The following is a 19,223-nucleotide window of genomic DNA, read 5'->3' as shown; positions in this document are numbered from 1 at the left end:
GTCACAACGTCTTCTACAGTCAGTGGAAAGTGGCAAGTGCTTTAGAGCACGGGCTTCACCTGACCTGCTTACCTACTGACCCACTTCAGGATTTTCTTGGTGGCCTAGGAGTGCCAGTCTCTCTCCACCAACTGTGATAGCACTTTTTCAGTTATTTGAGATCATTACAGGAAAGTTCCAGGTCTGAAAGCTCTAAATGCCGATCAATGGCTCTGTATGGTTAGTCCTTACAACTTGTCATTATGTATCTGCAGAGCGCTATTTTCCATAAGTATCATGTCTGTAAGCTAACTACAGCTACCTGAATGCTTTCTTTCTTTACTTTCCAGCCTCTGCTATCCTTGACTAGTTTCTTATCTAGTTTATTCTACAGTATTACAGATTTCCAAATCCTTTGTCACCACCCCCTGGGGCTCCACAGGGGCCAGCCAGCGCATTTGCCAGGGGCGTCCATGCAGATGGGGTCATAGAGTGGATGTGGCTGTTCAGGTGGTGGAGGAAAGGAAGTGGTACCCCTCTGCTTTCTGGCAGGCTTCTTGCCACACAAGACACCGATCAAACATATGGATTCCACAGTGCTGTAGCCTCCTTCAGTCACCAGTATCCCTCGTGCCAGACACAGCCTCTTTATGCATCACAGATCAGGCTGAACAGCTGGGTCAGGCTCATGGTGTGGCGGAGCAGGAGATCCTCCAGCACGTAGCTGGCAGGACATGAGATGCAGGTGCCCTCAGGGCACGGTAGATGGGAAAAAAATTTCAGTGAAATGCATGCAGAATGGGAGAGGCTTGATAAGTCCCCTCAACATTGCTCTCATTTCCGAAGGGCAGAAGCAGTTCCTCAATAGTGTCTCACCACTGCACTGAAAATGTCTAGCAGGGCTGCTGAGGCCCTGCACAAGATCCACTTCCCTTCATGCTGCAACACTGAACATCCCTCTTTGTCTTTCACACACAGCTCCTGCTCACTTTGGGACCCAAATCTCCCCTCTCTGGCTGTTGAGAAAACAAGGAATGGGATTTGGAGGCTGCTTGTGGTACATATGTATATATGGCTCTGTGCGTGCACGAGCGTGTCTGTGTGTATCCGTGTATCTCCTGCAGAATGGAAGGAAGTGAGGAATGATGACATTTTGGCTGTTGTCTCTCCTCATCCAGTTCTGGCATTTTTAGCAGGCTGTTCACACTGAAAGCCTCTTGCCTTCTTCCTGCTAGTTCAAAACATGTATGCCTGTCCCCTCTACGGAGAGCCAGATGGGATATGTCTCATCTGCAAAGGGCAGAACAGATTTTATCTGATGTGTGGTACCATGTCTTTACATCTATTTTTATAGTTCTTGAAGTCCCAGATTCTGACTGAGGTCTCTGGGTGATTCCACAGTATTAAGCATATTAATATTAAAATGAGTCTCTTGGAACAAAGCTGATTCTTTATGAGAATCAGGGATAATTTGATAGATGTTTCTGGCAATAATCAACATGAGAAATCTTTATTTAGGATCATATAAATATTACAAAAGTGGCCTCATAAATTAGACAATGTGTTAAAATTAAATTTGCTTCACCGTCTGATGATAGGAGGAAGTTTATTGTTAAAATAGAACAATGATTACTCCAAGCATTTAACAACCATGACAAGTCAAATCATGAGTTATTATATCAGTAATGTATTTGGAAACCTTTATCCTTGCCTATGGGGTTTTCATTCTTGGGGTTCAGGTGGATGCCATTTTCAAACCATTCCACACAACGACCAGGCCAAAGGCATTTTTTGGTCAATGTTATGATTCTCACATACCCACAAAACCTCAAACCATAGAAAATACTTCAAATATAATCAGAGTTGATGACTCTGAGCAGAGGAAAAAAATGAATCATCTCTAAGCAACCAGCTTGCTCTCATAGTAAGAACTCAATAATGACTTCAAGCTGTAGGGTGTGTGGCATCTGAAAGGCCAAGTTAATACAGTGCCTTAGGCTGGACAACCCCATAGTTCCTTCTAGCCTTAAAAGCAGTGCCACACCTAAAGACTCAGCTTTTAATGGCCTAGGCTATCAAAGACGAGCTGATTAGGCATATTATCAGCATAACTGATGCTTAGAAGCTCTGTCATTTTCAACTTTAGTCCTCGATCTGAAGAAAATCTGTGCAGTTGAAGAAAAGAGTCTGGCATTGGGAAAAGCGCTAGGGAGAGCTTGAAATTCAAGACATATTGGGCATCAGAGGTTGGCTGGTTAATGGCAGGAGAGATCAGAGAGCAGATAGCCACCAAAATGCAGAGCAGTTTGGCCAGAGAGATGGAGGACAGTCAGAAGCAGACATATGACAATGAAGGAAGAGCTGTGCACAGGAAAGAGACATATATGGATGGCAGGGACGGCTCAGTCAGAGCAGAGTAATCCTCAGACATTCCCCAGTTTTAGTGCTTTGCTTCCACGACCCTGAAAAATAGTAAAGGGCCCACATTTTAGTTCAGGTTATCCAGTAAATCTAGTCCTTGGCTCCTGGCTCCTCAGGCTTTTCCACCTAGCTCTCGTTTCTAGAGGGAGACACTTCGTAGGCACCATTTGTCATCTGGGCTCATTTAAAGCCAGTCTCCTTCCACCCCCTTTCCTCCAAAAGACCCCATAAAAAGGAGATGCAGGTGTGCTGCAGTGAACAACAAAAGCAACACACTTGTTTTGCAATCCAAGAGCTAGGGCCAGACTTGTGCATGTGTATTTTATACTGGCTGAAGGTTGAATTTGCTGCCTGTCTCGTATTTGCAACCTCACATACTTGGACTGTGTGGGCAGGGAGAGGTCAGATATGAGTTTAGATACTAATGTTTATGCTTTCTCAAACCTTATGTGCACAGTTCTACGTAGAAAGGGAAAGGAAAGACAAAATTCTTGGGAGTGTCTACATTGCCAAAATCTTTGGCTAGCAAAGCCTGGCAAACGCTAGATCTTATATGCTTTTTAAAATAAGTATAACTCTTGATTTTATTTATCATGGAATTACATGTCCTCAGGTTTTAACATAAATACCCAGGACCTTGGACTCCTCATGTGACTGAGAGGTTGTTATAGGTAATGGAAAAAATTTCACTGCCTTGTGATACTCTAGCTTGCCTATATTAATAAAAAAACAGAGAAAAGTCCCAGCCAACGATACGAGAACAAGAGTTTTTCATCTCTTGACCAGTGGGGTGTTGCATACTTTCTACTCTTTCTTATAGTGAAGCTTTGCAAGTGTGGCCCTTGACTCTGGTATGCTCAAATACAAAGGCTTTAAACTGTTTTAAAGTTAAGGATTTAGCAAACAAACACAGGAGTCTTCAGAGGCTCCCACCCAACAGTTTATTATGTTTCTGCTGCTGTATCTATTTGTAAAACTCAGCTATGTGAGCTGGGGATTACAAAAGAACTTTCAGCTTCTGTTTAATATCCTTAAACTAAGTTTCTATCCTGTTACTCCTTTGTGGAAGAAAACTTGTTAATGTGAACCCTGAGCACTCCAAAACAGAATGCAAGTAAAACAGGTTTTAAAATATAGCCCACTGACTTACAGACCACGTCTCATATTTGTGGGGCTGCAACCAGCAATTTTGGTATATCTGGTGTCACAGCTTCAGCCAGTATCACTAAGTGTAAGCACAATTCACCCCAGGTTAGGCTCTCCAAACTTGCCAGTACAAAGGTGATTACGTTAAGCAAGTAGCTTTAGGGTTATGTGAGCATTTGTCTTTTCTTACCTCGCCTTCAGCACTGTGATTGAAAGTTTAATGTTACTACATATCCAATCCTTCATTCACTTTCAGCTACTGTTTGCTGCATACGCAATGCGAAACCTGATCTCCACACCATTTCCCCTACAGCACCAGGGCATGGTGGACTCACCTGTTTCTCAGTGGCTCAGCAACCGGCTCGCTTCCCCTCCCAGCACAGGCTCACGCTACCCCGCAGCATTGGTGTCTGCACCACCTTTCTGCTCTGACACGCCGCGCTCGAGCTGCTCGTGAGTCACCTGGCGCCGATAAAGATATGAACAGTTTTCTCTGAGACGTGATGTGCTTTGACATCAGAAAAGAGCAAAGATTACTGTTGCTTCTCTTCTAACCACCAACCGTTGTGTAAACAAGCTAGAGGGCCGTCCGGAGAAAAGACGGAGTCTGAAGGGTGCTTGAACTCCGGGGACCAGGGGTGAACGAGAGCCCCACAAAACAGTAGGGCACAGAGGCCGGCAGGTAAGTGGCAAAAAGTCCAGCAACCTGCTTTTTGGAGTATCCACAGCTGCCTGCAAGGAGCCCTCGGGTGGGCAAAGCTTGGTTTCTGGGAACGTTGCAGAGCAATACTGTGTCCTCCTTATCCCATTTCAGCATTTCTGAAGCACGGGCAAAGGATTTTTGTTCATTCCAGCTTACCCTTCAAGTTAACCCAAAGTGTAAGCAAGTCGAGAATTAGCTAACCAAGACAAAAATCAAACATAGAAAATGAAAATTGGGAGGGTTTTTTAAAATTTGTCCCCTTTTTCTGTACGGGATAACATTTTTGTACTTTTTCCCTTCTCAGTACAGGAACAGACTTAGCAAAGAAACCCAGACCAGCTCTCCATTTTCCCCTTGTGCGAAGTAAAGCCTTGTTGTTTCCAAGAGTTGGGAAACACAGGAAACCCCTGCTAAGTTTGCAGTAGCATCAGAAGAGTTGACAGCAGGATCGGTAAAGGGTTTGTGGCTTCACACGGTACCAGTATCAGGCCATGTGCTGAACTAGAACTCACCCAGTGCCTCAGAGCCTGAAAGGGATTCATAATTATCTATACACTTTAAAAAGCAACTACAAACATATTGCAGATGGGGGAAGGAAGGATGAAGACAACACGTTATAACTACAGGCTGTGACACTCAGAGGCAATGGCTTTCCCTTCTTACTTTTCAGGGATTTTGTCATGGCAGCATCTGAACTGTGGGACCAAGGCAGTCTCCCCTGGAGACGCCCCAGTCCTGCCGCGACCTCGTATCACAACTAGATATGTCTACTTTACACCTATTTTCTGTGATGGCAAGAAACCCGCTGGCCAGTTTCAGGGCCTTGCTGTCGTACTCCGTACGATCCCCCCGTGGGGTGTCACAGGATCGGGACCAAGGGTCACGCCGCAGAACGCGTCTGTGCTCAGACACAGCCGGGAGCGGCCTTTTGTGCCGCCCGAGGAACCCCACATTCAAGGGGTCTGCTCTTCAATCCCAACCCAAGGCGACGCCGCCAAGGCTCACCTCACGCCCGGCACCAACAATCCTCATATGATTTGTGCTTTGTTTCGACACTTTTTTTTCACGCACCCAAACCTCCTCCCCCTCCCTCCCCCCGCAAGTAACGGGAAGTCGAGGCGGCCGCCGACGCGCCACCCGCGGGCCCGCACCCCGGGGCCGGGGCCCCGCGCCCCAGGGGGCCGCCGGCGCGGCCGTGGGGGCCGCCTGCGCCGCTTCCCGCCCGCGGACCCCGCCGCTCGCCCCCTGCACCCCGGCGGCGGCCACGCCATGGCGTACGGGACGGCCGCCGCCGCCGCATCCCCCGCGCCCGGGGCCCGGCCCGCCAGCGGGACGGGGCGAGGCCCGCGGGAGGAGGTTCTCGGCTCGCCGCCTGCCCACGTCCCCTCCCCGGCCGAGGAGGAGGAGAAAGCGAGCGAGGTCCCGGCGGAGCGGTTCGGAGAGCGTTTGAGCGAGCCCTCCTCCCCCCCCGGAGGGGAAGAGGGAAGGCGAGCCGCGGCGGGCGGCGGGGGATGATGATCACTTAGGGCCGCGGCTGGCGGTGGGAGCTGCCCGCGCTGCCGGGGCGAGGGCGGCGGGGGGGGCGGCGGCGATGTCCCGGGGCGCGGCGGGGGGCGAGGGAGCGCCCCAGGTGCTGCCGGGGGGGAAGGAGAGGCAGAGGAAGAGGAGGCGGAGGAAGAAGAAGGAGAGCAGGACGCGGCTGGTGCGCTCCAACTTGCTGCTACCTGAGGCCGAGGCGGAGAAGTCCAAGGGGACCGTCCTGGCCAGCAACCGCCTCAAGACCACCAAGTACACGGCGCTCTCCTTCCTGCCCAAGAACCTCTTCGAGCAGTTCCACCGCCTGGCCAACGTCTACTTCGTGTTCATCGCCCTCCTCAACTTCGTGCCGGCCGTCAACGCCTTCCAACCGGAGCTGGCCTTGGCCCCCGTGCTCTTCATCTTGGCGGTCACTGCCATCAAGGACCTGTGGGAGGATTACAGCCGCTACCGCTCCGACAAGGAGATCAACCACATGGAGTGCCTGGTGTACAGCAGGTGAGGCGGGACGGGCCCGGGGACGGGGATCGCTGGCGTGGCAGCCGGCGGCGGGGGCTTGGGCGAGCGGAGGTGTGGAAGCCGGGCAGCAAGCCAGGTCCGTTGTGGAGGGCTTTCGTTTCCACTCCAAGCGCGGCGAAACTCCCAGTTGTCCCTGGAGCTGGTGCCTCCCATCTCTGTACTCAGAACTGCAGGAGTTCCTACAGTCCTGTACCTTCAGGTGACAGCGAATCTGCTCCGATCTGTGGGGTCCCGCAGTAAGTCACCGATTTATGAGTAAGGAACATTTTTTGTAGGTCCACACATAGTCTCCGGGCTTGCTAGTGTTTTATGTTTTAAAGGAAGGACGGTGCGTGGCAAACTGAACCCAAGTGTCACAAGCAGTGTTTGATGTGCAAGCCTTGATGCAAACACTTCCAAGTGTGAGCGGTCAGTTACACCGGTGTATAGTTCCAGGCATTAATTTGGTTTTAGCAATATGAGACTTCACTCAGGTAATCTGCTATTCATTGTTCGCTGAGCGATGGAAGGATAGAGGCCGGAGGCTTCTGCATTCGAGTGAGGTCCGTGAGGTTTCATGACATGCAAATTAGCGAGCCTGAGCTATGTTTGCTTTTCTGAAGAATGAGGCAGTCTTTCCATTGAACATTTAAGCGAATGCTTTTTATTCATCGTCTCAAGTGTCATCATTCCCTGTGACTTCACTATTTCCCGATGCTCGTGGATGGAGCATTAGGTCATTTACCTTCTTCAGATTTTTTTTTTTTTTCAAATGATCTGGGCTGTACATTTAGAGCACGGCCTCGGTATCCATAGATCAGACTGAAATGACTTTTCCACCAACATTTATGTGCTCAGAATCCAGCTTTACAGAATTTTTGTTTTGCTTTTCTCTCAGTACCAGATAATCATCTCGTAGTAGCTAACGCTAAGGTTTATCTAGGGACTGGAGAAGAATATGTTTTCCAAAAGAGCAAGTTTTAGTTCTCTTTCTAATGCTTCTCAGTCTAACAGAAGCGAGACACGTGCCAAGAAGCTTACACTCTGATTCCACGGGCTGTCTGGGAGGGGTCCCCTAGGCTGACGTAAGGCCCGAGGCAGAAACTAACTCTCCTATTGCAAGAAAGGCATGTGAAAAAAAAAATGCTAAAAAGAACTCAGAATAGTTTGGGTTTTCAGTATCAACAGACTCAGCTTGTTATTTCACAAACTCATACCGCGCAAGAAATCTCCCCCTGGGATATTCCCCCACCAGTAGATATGCGTGCATGGGAACACAAGTAAAAGGGCCTTGTTTCTGTAAACTAAACCAAAAATAAGCTCGCCAAATCACCCACGCAGGCATTGCTAACCTAAGGCTGTGCCTAGCGCCTTGCTTGCCTGTAGTTGTCCTCAGCTCTGAACACTTAACGGTGTTGAGGGAGGTGGATGGCAGGAGTAAGGGACTACCATTGCAGTGAAGTAAAATGAGAAGGGTTAATCTAGCCTTTACCAAACAAAATCAGTTTAGGAGTAAGCTCTCGCGTCTCCTAGGTTGAAAAGAAAGAAGAAGTACCTGTTGCAGAAGCTGTTGAAACTATTAACAAATATCAGTACTAGGATATTAATTCTGGAATGTTTCTGCCCTCTGCAATTTTCCACATCCCTCTCTGCTGCCAAAACTGTAGACATGACTATGAGAAAAGGTGTACCTTTGGGTGCTAATATCACTTGTGGTCTTTTGCGAGTCCCATCAAAGTCTGCTGCCCTTTGTACTGCTTGTGCTGTGCCAGAGTAAAAGTCAGAATTGTTCCTTTTACTGCAGAGTTTGGATTACTTTTGAGTGACACTGACACAGATTAATTTGGGAGTGGTTTGCCTGAGTGACACTTACACAGATTAATTTGGGAGTAGTTTGCCTTTGCATTTGCATGAAAGGCGCATGTCAGCCTAATCCCTGCGGGGCAGCGAACATGGAAGTTGAGGAACTCCGTCACCTGTTGGGGCACAGCTTTGTGGCTGGGAGCAGAGCTGAACGATGCATCCTCGCAGCCCGCCGCTGAAGCCTAGGACTCCCCGGTAGCATCTCACCTATTTCCACCTTCCAGCAGTCCCTAGGAAAATCTTCCCTCCCACAGTTAAAAAAGAAAAACAAAACAGGAGGCTAAAATAATTTGCTTATATGTTTTTAATCTGCTCGCTTTTTCTTCTTTTTAGCCTCTTTTAAACTTCACCAAGTCAGCTTTCTGAACCTCCCCCAGCCCCAGTGAGTGAGATGGGACTAGACACTTGCTATTTTTTGAGATAAAAAATAAGATTCTCACGAACTCCAGTGACAAGGACCCAAGATTGAGAGATTTGTATCAAGGTCATGAAAGTCACTGGGTGTGGGTTCAGAAAAACTGTTTTCTCAGACAGGTGTCATGCCAGGAGAAACAGAAGTGATTGGATGTGACTTTTACTTTGTTTCCTGAGACTCTTTGTTTCTGGAAAAATGTTGAAGTATAAATGTCACATAAGGAAGTAATAAATGACAGCTTTTCTCCCCACATCTGCTTTATGCTGATCACTTTTATCAGTTTTACCACCTTCTGACCAAGCCAGACTCTCTCTCTTCCCGCCACCCCCCACCCCCTCCCCCCAGGCTCTGGCACTTCCTTGAGGTGTCATGGAGGCAGACTTTGATGTAAATGCTGTCCTCGACAGAGATGCTTCTGTAGGTAGGGCAGGTTAATGAACATACCTGCAGTCGTGTGCTCCCCTAGGGCTGCCAGAGAGCAGCGACTCTTCTCTTGCTGGTCAGTACTTCGTAGCTCTAGAGGAGCCCTTCTGCGAGATGGGATGTATCCGAGTGCCACGGCGGCCTAACACACACTACAGCAAGTGACAGCGAATTGTGGCAGCCAGCAACTCGAGACAGGAACTTTTGCTTCACAGTAGCAGAGAAAAGCCCTCTATCTCATGTTATACACTGCGTAGTGACCAAGTAAAGAATCAAGTCTGTTCGTATGTGTTCCGTCATATATCCTCCATGTGCTGCTTTCCTGGCTGCTGAAGGTACCCATCCCCTGTTACACGCAAGCAGCAATTAACGATGCAAGATCTACAGGATGGAGAGAAAGCAGGAGTAGGCAGAACCCACTGCCTGCCACTCAGGCCAGCTCATCAGGAGGTTCAACAGCATGCAGGCAGTGTCCACTGTGAGGTCCTCTAGAACAGCCTACGCAGGCAGATCATGTCAGTAATCTGATGTGGGGGAAAATACTGTTCTCCTGCTGTGCTGACTGCCTGACAGCTGGTGCACAGACTAGGCCTTCTTCCTCCCACCTGCCCAGTGGTGTGGACTCAGATGACCCATTCTCATACAGCCACTGATGAATCAATGACTCAGTGGCTCATAGTTGGCAGCACTTATCAGACGATAGAACAGCAAAGGATGATGCAACCTAAAGTAAAAAGCTGAAGAGAGATGCAGCTTGCTTTTGCAGAAAGAAGACAGCTTTTGTTTAGAAATTCTGGATGTTTTGGAGAGTCCCACAAAAGATACAGCTTTCTGGAGTCAGCTGGTGGAAAGGAAGAAGACCTGATTCTTTGAATAAATTGAAAGAAGCTGTTGAGTTGGAATTGGCAGCATATGTCAGGGAATGAAACACGCTGGAGAACTGCAGACTTGTGTTGCTCTGTGATGGAGTTTGCAGGTCCGCCTGTAAGAGCAGTCAGGGTCTTGAGAGGCAAAGAGGGAAGGTTTCAGAGCCAAGAGAAGTTAATAGGGCCTCTCTCTGGAGGCCTTTAAGGGCACCTCTCCCATTTGGCAATACAGAGGAAATTAGGCACTTACTTTAGGAGGACAGTTTCACAGGTCACCTAGAATTTAGATTCTGTGCAGGTGCTGAAGTTAGGAATGCTGGATCACAGCCAAACTCTTTCTTAGTTAGTTTAAATGGAGGGAAGTTACAAAGGCATTAGAGCCCAGCCTGCAGAAAATTGTTTTGTGTGCATAACCTTTGCAAACCTGTGATCATCTTAGTCTCCTCTCTTTGTTCCTCTTCCTTATTTCCATCATCCAGGGATGGAGGTTGAAAACTGGAGACTACAAATTTGCAATCTTAACAGTGAAATCTTGTTTGGCTAGTTACTTTTCTGCATCATTTTCTTGGACCTGGAGGATGGGAGGGTGATTTTTTCTTTGCAGTTACCGTCCTCCAGTGCTCATCAGTCTGGCTGGAGTTGTGGATCGCAAGTGTAAATGCTTGCTCCAAATAATTCCAGGATGACATTGTTGCCGCTGTTAAATATTTGACAGAACTAAATTTGTCACTGGAGCAGAAGTGTTAAAACTTTTCTAAGCAGAGGCTTTGTTTTCAGTGTGCTGTTACAAAGTATGGTATACGTTTACATGGTATGTAAATAGAAGATGAATAGTGATAACTACAATCACAACAAATAATGGCACTCGTCCAGCAGGGAATTACATTTTGTTACTGACTCAGTGCTGTGTTGGTGAAATAATCTCTGCTAACGCTTTTCTAGGAGCCTTATGTTCAAAACCAAAGGGCTTTGCATTTTAAATCTACTCTCTAACTCTTGCTGTGTCCATTGAAGAGTATTGCTAAAGAGTGTAATGGTTCTGCATACTGATCAGAGAGTGATAACTGCTTCTTCTGTCAACCTGTGACTTAGAAAATCCATGACAAATTGGAATTTATGACTGGATATTTGTCTCCCCTGAGGTGTGGAAAATGTTCAGTGGGGCAGTCAGGCAGCTATCAAAGCAGGCTGTTTTGTATTAAATGTTAATTTCTTTCTGCAGAACTCAAGAAGAGGAGAGAAGAGAGTTTGATGTGGGCAATGTGTTTCACACAATTTCAAAAATATGCTCCCTTCTGCCTCCCCTCTGTCAACCTGCCAGTGACAGCCATTCCGGCCTTGGAGAAGAAAGATACAGCAGTGTTACCAAAATCTCCTACGGGCACAGCAGATGCCACTCATGGCCTCTAAAATAGCCACATGATGACTTGCCGTGCAACCACTTCACTTCTTAGGTGCCTTATTTTGCTGGCAACACCAGTCTCTGGGTAGTGATTATCTGCCACTACTACCCGAATAGACCAGAGTAGCTTCTTGTCCCAAAACATGCTGGCAGGGTAAGACATTTCTCACCAGAAGAAATAAGCTTGTCTCATCCCTTCCAGAACACAAATGTCACTAGATATGATTCAGAAGGAAAGTACCTTTACCTGGGATTACTCAGTTTCCTCTGTGAGTGAGCTTGGTGCACAGAACACTGAAAGCAGAAAGTAGCGATCTGAATCTGTTGGTGAAGGCAGTGTTCCCTCCTTGAGTTTCAGAGAGGTGCGGCTATGTTCATTTTACTGTGTCTTTGCCCTTCACTTCAGTTTGGGCCAGGCTGGCAGTGACTAAAACTCTCAGGAAGATGTAGTAGAGGCCCTTCTGTTAGACTGAGAGGGAGCAATTTCATTCTGCAGTAGAGTTTATCTTAGTGGCCAGGGATGTCTGTGGTAATCTTCTGAGATGTAGGCAGCTGCAGTGCACAGGAGAACCCATCTGTCTGTCAGCTCTGTGTGTGCATTTATTTGCTATTCAGTGTAGGGCAAATTTTCTAAGTGCCTGAGCTTCACTACTGGAAAAGAAAAATGCTTACCTCTTATTACTAAACTCTTTCATTTGTATAGGATGTCATGAGAGCAGTTGTAGGCTGTTTCACATGCCTCTGGCTAACTGCCAAAGAAGAAGCTGTTAATCTCCACTGAAAGACCTACCGATGTCCCCAAATTAATTTTTTCACTCTGGAGAGACACTGGCTTCTGCTAAACAGACCACAGCCCAGAAGTATAGGTGGCCACCCTGTACACAAATCTGCTTGCTCTCATGTGTCAGTGTTATCTTGAGACCATGACTATTGCTAGAGGTGGCCGAAAGAGTAACAGATCTACTTGGTTCTGACAGAGTACATTTGCAAAGAAACTATATAAGAGGAAAGAACTGCGTGCATTGTTCAACTCTGCCTGATACCATGGTTCCAGATTCTACCTTCCACTTGTCATCTGGTCAGCAGAATTGAAAAGCAGTACTGAAAACCCTGACAACCATGCTATAGATCAATGTTTTACGGAACTGCTCATTAGCTAGCATGGCATAACTTAACCAGGGCATTCCTCCTGCTAGCAAACCAGTCCTCCAGAAGTACTTACTAGGGTAATGCTCTCAAGCTGTGCCTGGGAGGCCTTAATTTTACTGAAGGAGTGTTGGAGGACTCCAGGGAATGAAAAAGACTTAAACGGCTTCTTGTGGTTTTCCCTCCTCCTTCTAATTATTTTTGGCTGATAAGATGAAAATAGAGAGAGAAGGAGGCTCACCCAGGCTGGCATGACCCGTGTGGATGGACAGGCTGCCTACCTTGACGCAGCAGCAGGAGAAGTCCAAGTGCCGAATCTCCCCTTGCTCTGTGAGCCAGCGTGCTGCCCATTTGCAGGGTAGTGGCTCTGTGCGAGAGCAGTCTAAGAGGTGCCTCTCCTATCCCCTGCAACACCAGGCCTTTTGGGTATGTACACAGTGAGGGCAATGCAGCTGGCAAGCCAAATGCACAGCGTCAGGGTTATGCCCAATTTGCAGGATTTACGCTGTGCAGGCTTGGTTTTGGCAACCGCATACGTTGAGAGCAATTAAGTGCATGAAAAGCAGAACAATTTGTTTCACTTCACATAGTTGGGGAGGCGAACCAGTTTCCACAGCTTACCTTTTGCCTTAGTGTTTTCACTTGGGAGCTGGCACTGATGCAACTAGGTTAGTGGCCGGTCATGTTTGTACCGGGACAAGATTCGCAGCAGAAACCCAGTCCAAACCCTGCTGCTACCCTGCAGCGATACACTCTGCCTGGCCTTGTCTCACCAGGGTGCGGAAGCAAGGCAGTGGGAGTCTGCACCACTGGGCAAGGGAGAGTGCATTTCAGTGAGTGGTATAATCATAAAGTGAGGAGCCGACTCGATGCTAAAAGCCAGGACGCTGACGTCTCACTGATACATTTGCGTAGGTATGGGCAGCAGCTTTCTCTGGTGTATGTCAAGCACCCAAAATGCAGCCACAATGCAAACGTGTGAAAGACACTAGCTTACAGCTTTTCCTAGGTAAGTGCTTGTGGTATATGGAGGGTAGAGGAGGTGTAAAGAGCATGACAGTGACATCCTGTCCCAGGAGCTTGAGTGGCCCTAATATTGAGCTCAACTGAGGAAATGTATGTATACAAATGTATCTTTGATTCTCAAAGATTTGATAAAGCAAGCCTCAGATTTATTTTGAGGAAGATGACCTGCATGTTTCTGAATGAGCTGGTTTAATCTTTGTTGCGTGTCCAAGAAGTGGGAATGAGGGGAGTTCAAACTAAGAGCTTACAGTGCCTGCAAGATGTGAGCTGAGAAGAGCAACTTTCTTTCTTTTACTGTTTCTAGGATATAGCTGCACAGCCTGTCCATAGAAAGTTGCTAGCCACCCAGCTAATAGGGTGTTCAGTCCTGTGGACTGCTGAGGTTACCTGACCCTTATGAGCTGGCAAACTACCACTTAGTTCTTTACTCCAACGAGAGCGATGTTTTATTCTGTTTCGAGAGTGTTGCAGGTGAAGATCTCTGCCATGGTCAGCCAACATCCTTAAGGCCATGTTGGTCAAAGGACAGTCTTGAACTGGCAAGGTACGCATTTTAGGGGTGGGAAACATCTGCCATCTCCTCTGCTATTTTATTACGATTTTATTCTTGTCTGATCACAATTTCTCTAGAGTCACAAATAGGCCAGTCTCTCTAGTGCAGCGGCCAACATTTGCATCATGCCCAGTCATTTCATAAACCAAGACTCTGCTGGAGATTTGTTAGAATAGGCGTGGAGGTCACTTGTTTTGTTTTTATGTTCTGATTGCCTGGAAATACTGACCTACTTCAAGGAAGAGTTTAAATGTTTGACTGACAACTGCACTCCAGTTCTTATATATCTGTGCTATTCTGTCAACACTGAGGATGTGAACACTATTGCAGAATATTAGTTTTTTCTGTAGTTTTGACCTTTTGGAAATAAAGAGAATGTCCATTCTGAAGTGACAGCATTTGTAACCACAGCTCTTTACCTTTGTGTGTTCTCTTCTGCTGGCTAGGCATTTTCTAGGTTGCACAGCCATATACCTATATGCTTGCTTGCCCCTTGTCTGTTCATATTCCTGCATTCCAGTAACAACCTGAATATGCCTGTTTTGGCTGTGTTAGGTGATTTTGTTCACTAACAAGTTGTTGGTCAACTCCAAATGTTGTGAATGTTGTGAAATCTCCCAAAATATTGAGGCCAACACAGGAACTGGTGTACAGCAGTCACCTAAATACAACTGTGAGCATGTTAAGGGTCTCTCAAAACCCAGACATGGAGTAAGATGCCTCAGAAGAGATGCCAGTGGACAAATTTTAGCAGGCAGATCTAGCCTTAAAGATGCAGGAAGTTCAATAAGTGCAGTAGAAAGATGTAAGCTATTTGGGGCAAAAGTGGATTATGAGAAGTCAAATCTAATCCATGGAAGTCTGATATTGCAATTGTAGTGCATTAATTTTGTGGGGGCCCACAATTATATTTGGGGATTCAGGTGCTTTCTATATTTTCTTTTTCTCCCTTTTTAGAATTCCCATATTCTCATTGTCAGCTTCCCCTTGCTATAGTTTCCTCTTTGCTGTACACCTGCAAAGCTGCGAAGCAAAAACTTGATCTTACACAGTTTAACAGGGTAAAGACATATATTGTTTTTAGCTGCAAACTTGAGAGCATTTTGATCTTCTTTCCTTCACTATCATATGTTCATATTTTATCAGAGATGTTTGGATAGCTGTACCTGTCTCCTGATAGACAGGTTGATTTGCATCTTGACTCTTCTGCATATGCCGTTAGTTTTCTTCCCTGTAAACAGTAGTGAGCTGCTGATAGTAGCTGGCTGTCAGGAAACCCTCTCAAGTGCTAATTAGGTACTCTCTGACCCGACAAGGGTACTTTCTGAAGAAGTTTATCAGGTTCTCTCTGGGATGTGAGGTGAGATTTATTTCATATTGCTTTTAGCTAAAAGGTATGTGTCCAGTCTGACCAAGTTGTCTGCACTTGTGCCACAATGTGTGGCAAGCACTGAACAGTTTGTGGGGCAGGGGGAAATGCTTCCAGTTTGTTTGAGACACTTACTTTAGGTTAGTTTGGATTAGGAGTTCCTTGCCTCTCTCCAGTGATGATGCAGGTGAAGCTGAACTAGATGACTTGCTTATACAGCTGAGTTCAGGTAAGATGAATCCTGTTATTAAACTCAGAGGGGATAGATTTTAATTCCTGTTAATGCTCCATATGATCTTTTGACTGTAGAAGAGTAGCCTGTCCTGCTCAATATTATTATTTAATGATTTATTTAAGAACTACACTTTGAGAATCACAGATGCAAGTATGTTCACCTGTCAAGTGAAGAGGACAACCCAGTATCCACTGTTTCATCTCCTGCCACATTCTGCTTTCAGCATTAGCCATTAACATCTTGTTCATACTTTTGAAATATATTTATATCTTTTATCTCAGTGCTGAGAAATAATGTAAGAGATGAGTTCTTGTCAATAAATAATTTCCTTCTTTGAAAAACTGATTTCATTTGCATTTCTGTGGAGTTTTTCAGGCGGCCCACATAATGTAAGGAATCTTGTTATTTTGGGACGTTAGTTGCTCTTTAACCTCAGTTGCAGCTTTTGGGGAGTAATGTTGAAAGATAAGGTAGGAGGTTCCTAATTCTGCTTTCTTCTGTTTGTCTGGATATACCTAAATATTAGTTCAACTAAAACCACTTTGCAAGCTGTGTCTCTTAAAATGCAGAGGGCAGTTGTGTGTTTGACATAATCACAGCAGTTACAAGAGTGGAAGTGGGGCTTTACTGTCAGGTGTCTCACAAAAATCACATATGGCTATTTGGCTTATGTTCTGTGCCCAGTAGGATGAGAGGTTAAAACCTGCAAGCGATATTGCTAGGTGATCAGGGATTAAATCAGAGAGATCAATGGTGAAATTATTCTGCTAATTTTGAGTATCACTGGTTTACCCTTGGTTTCCAATTTCTGTGCTGGAATTTTGCTGCCTGTCCGTATGGGAGCATAGGCACGTGCAGAGGTACCATGTAGCCGTACAAGAGGTGCAGCACCATAAGATGTCATGCCACTGTTTGCTGTCTTGAAAGTCCTAAATTCTGTTCATCGGATTGCAGCATTTGACATTCTTCCTAATTGTTCATGCTTAAATGTACTGTCTCCTGTCGGGTTTTTCTTACATATGTCTCTCATTTATTTTCAGAGCAGTTCCTTGCGTCTGTCTGCTTTTTGTGACAGGATCATGGCTGTGTGTGGGAGCCCTATTTCTGTCAGATCCTGTGGGAGCCTTCCAAAATGCAAGTTTACCAGAAAAGCTGTACCACAGCTGAGCCAACCATCAGTCTAGTGGTGCTGATGTTAATCTGCCACACCCATTTTCCAGGATTCCAGTTTAAAGTCCCTAACAACCCTTGTCATGGCCTGAACAATCCATGATATCCCCTCAATTTGAGGAGTACCACAGCGGACTCTCTTTTTTCAGTACTACCATGTTAAATAATACACTTAGCTTATTAGCAGTGAAATAGGAGCGGGGCATCTGCCTGCTCATGCAAGAAAAATGTGTGGAAGACTTGTAACATCCATCTGCCAAAGAATATTGCAGCATAGAATCCCCAGCCTGACAGTGTATTGCTATACATAAACCTAACAAAGCTACCACTGAAGTGTAGTCTAGGATGAAAAGTCAACAACCAGTGGATTTTGTGTATTTGCTAAATGTTTTGTATTTGGTTTTTCTTCCAGTTAATAAGGCCGGTAGAAGTTATCAGTTATTACCTCAGTTTCAAAACTTATTAAAGAGTCACTACCAATCTCACTAAAGATAAAACAAAGAAAACTGAAGTCAAAAACATTTATTCCTTTTTCAGACAGAAGTACTGGAGAAGAATCTAGCATGATAAAGACAGAAATAGTGTCTTTTAAGCACATACAATGTCTCTGCTGTTTAAAGCCTTTGTTCAGCATTTTAGTGTAAGATTTCTCTAAAATTCCCCATGGTTATTCTAAATTCAATCCTCCTTGGAATGCAGGGAGCAGACAAGAAGGGAGAGAGTTCCTGAGTTTATTTTCAATGGCATTTGGTTTGGCTTGGAGGATTTTTGTATTGCTAATTTGGTCCTTGCGTATTAATTCATGTTCTTCCTCTGCTGCCCCTAAATGGGAAACTTTCCATTTTAAATCTGGCAATCTTGTCCTCAGTTGTTTAACCTTTATGCTTTATCACTGAAAATAGCTGTTTTGTGCAGTGAATACAGCTTCTGAGTCATAATAACACTCTCTTCAGCAACTTCTAGAAAGGTTTTCGGGTTTGGGTTTTGTTTATTTTTTAACCACTATCCACATTTACAGAAAGTATGCGTGAGTTGATGGTGCTGCACCCTACCAAAAAGTTTTAAGCAAGAAAAATACAATACTTGTTCTTACTCTTTGTGACTGGAAGACAGTTTAGAAACACAGCCACATCTACAGAAGTGGTTAAGACCAATCATGCATTGCCCCAGCTAGTTGAGCAGTATTCAAACTGCATGCAAACCCAATTACTGATTATTCAGAAGCAGAGTTCTTACTTTTCCAGTTATCGAATATATATCCAGATGCCCAACACTTCTGTGGGATGTCTCCTCATCCATGTCTAACTCTTTTCTGAACTGCTTTTGTAACTCATTAGTTCCAGTTAGATTCCACAGCAGTTCATTCCACAGAGGTCGTAGACAATATGAAAATATCATCTGCAAAGGAAGGGCCCTCAGTGAGTGTTCCCTCTAACTTTTATTACTGTGCTACATGCCTATATGTATTTAGTGGGAGCACTAAGATGGTATGCAGTACACGGTGAGAAACCATGCACCATGTATTTAGAAAGCTTAGTCTGTTCATCTTTTTGCCCACATATAACTCAAATAAGAGGCAAAGCCCAGAAAAAGAGATATTTCTTTTTCAGTGTCACTTCCTACGCAGTTGGAATGCCAGTCCTTAAAACTCTCAGCTGCGAGAAGTGTGTTTCTGTGACACACATTCAGCACGAAGCAGGGCTGTCCCAGCTGGTGTGTCTAAACACCTTCTGAGCACCATGCAGAGGTGCTTGCTGCTCTGGGAGCAATATGGGCCATTACAGCTCTGCTGTCTCTTAACGGGGCTTGTTGGCTCAAAGACGGCCAAGTTCACGTGACTGAAAGTTACCCGTTTGTGGACGGGGCACAGCTGGTGGGAGTTTGGGACCCTGTACCCTGCTCTAATTTATTGTCCTCAGACTGAAAAAAGCCAATAAGAATGCTCAGTAAATGCAGGTGCAAATTGAGTGACTACGTTTAGTTGGGGAGGGGGGGGAGGTATTTCAGTTTAACTGTGACCAAATGGATGGTAAACCATGACTCTCATTACTGGCAGTTAATGCAGCAGTGTTTCTTGAGTAACTTTGGATGGGAAAATAAACTGTAAAAAATAGAACCCTGTCAAAACGCTTGTTTTTTTTTTGAGACATGTATATAAGAGGTGTGATTTACCACATCACCACAGATCAAATTACCAGAAGACTCATGATTCAGGATTGAAAAGTAAATTAAATGAGCTGGATATAGGCTTAAGATACTCAAGTGAAGCAGATGTAAACAAGTGCTACTGCAATTTGTTATCCTTCGACTGTATTTCTGCCATCTGAATCCATTTTTACTGGGAACTTAAATGAAGTGAAAAAGCCGCTTTTGAATTCTTAGGATAGGAGCACAACGTTCTTAGTTTTCCGACACTTCAGATAAGTAACCTGTCAGTGCCACAGCAACACAGGCAGTTCATGTTCCAGAGTA

General features: G+C 45.5%; 1 protein-coding gene across 1 annotated transcript in view; it reads left to right on the top strand.

Annotated features, from left to right (window-relative positions):
* The first annotated feature begins 5,840 nt into the window (after positions 1 to 5,840).
* The window catches only part of ATP10A (ATPase phospholipid transporting 10A (putative)), a 123,535-nt gene continuing 110,152 nt past the window's right edge, over positions 5,841 to 19,223 (top strand). The window contains exon 1 of the mRNA XM_075427205.1: positions 5,841 to 6,283. Within this exon, the coding sequence (XP_075283320.1) occupies positions 5,841 to 6,283 (443 nt within the window). The remainder of the gene's footprint in view (positions 6,284 to 19,223) is intronic.

This window comes from Opisthocomus hoazin, chromosome 1, assembly GCF_030867145.1.
Source record: "Opisthocomus hoazin isolate bOpiHoa1 chromosome 1, bOpiHoa1.hap1, whole genome shotgun sequence".
Classification (NCBI taxonomy): domain Eukaryota; kingdom Metazoa; phylum Chordata; class Aves; order Opisthocomiformes; family Opisthocomidae; genus Opisthocomus; species Opisthocomus hoazin.
The sequence above is the reverse complement of the archived record's forward strand: the minus strand, read 5'-3'. Positions and strand labels throughout refer to the sequence as shown.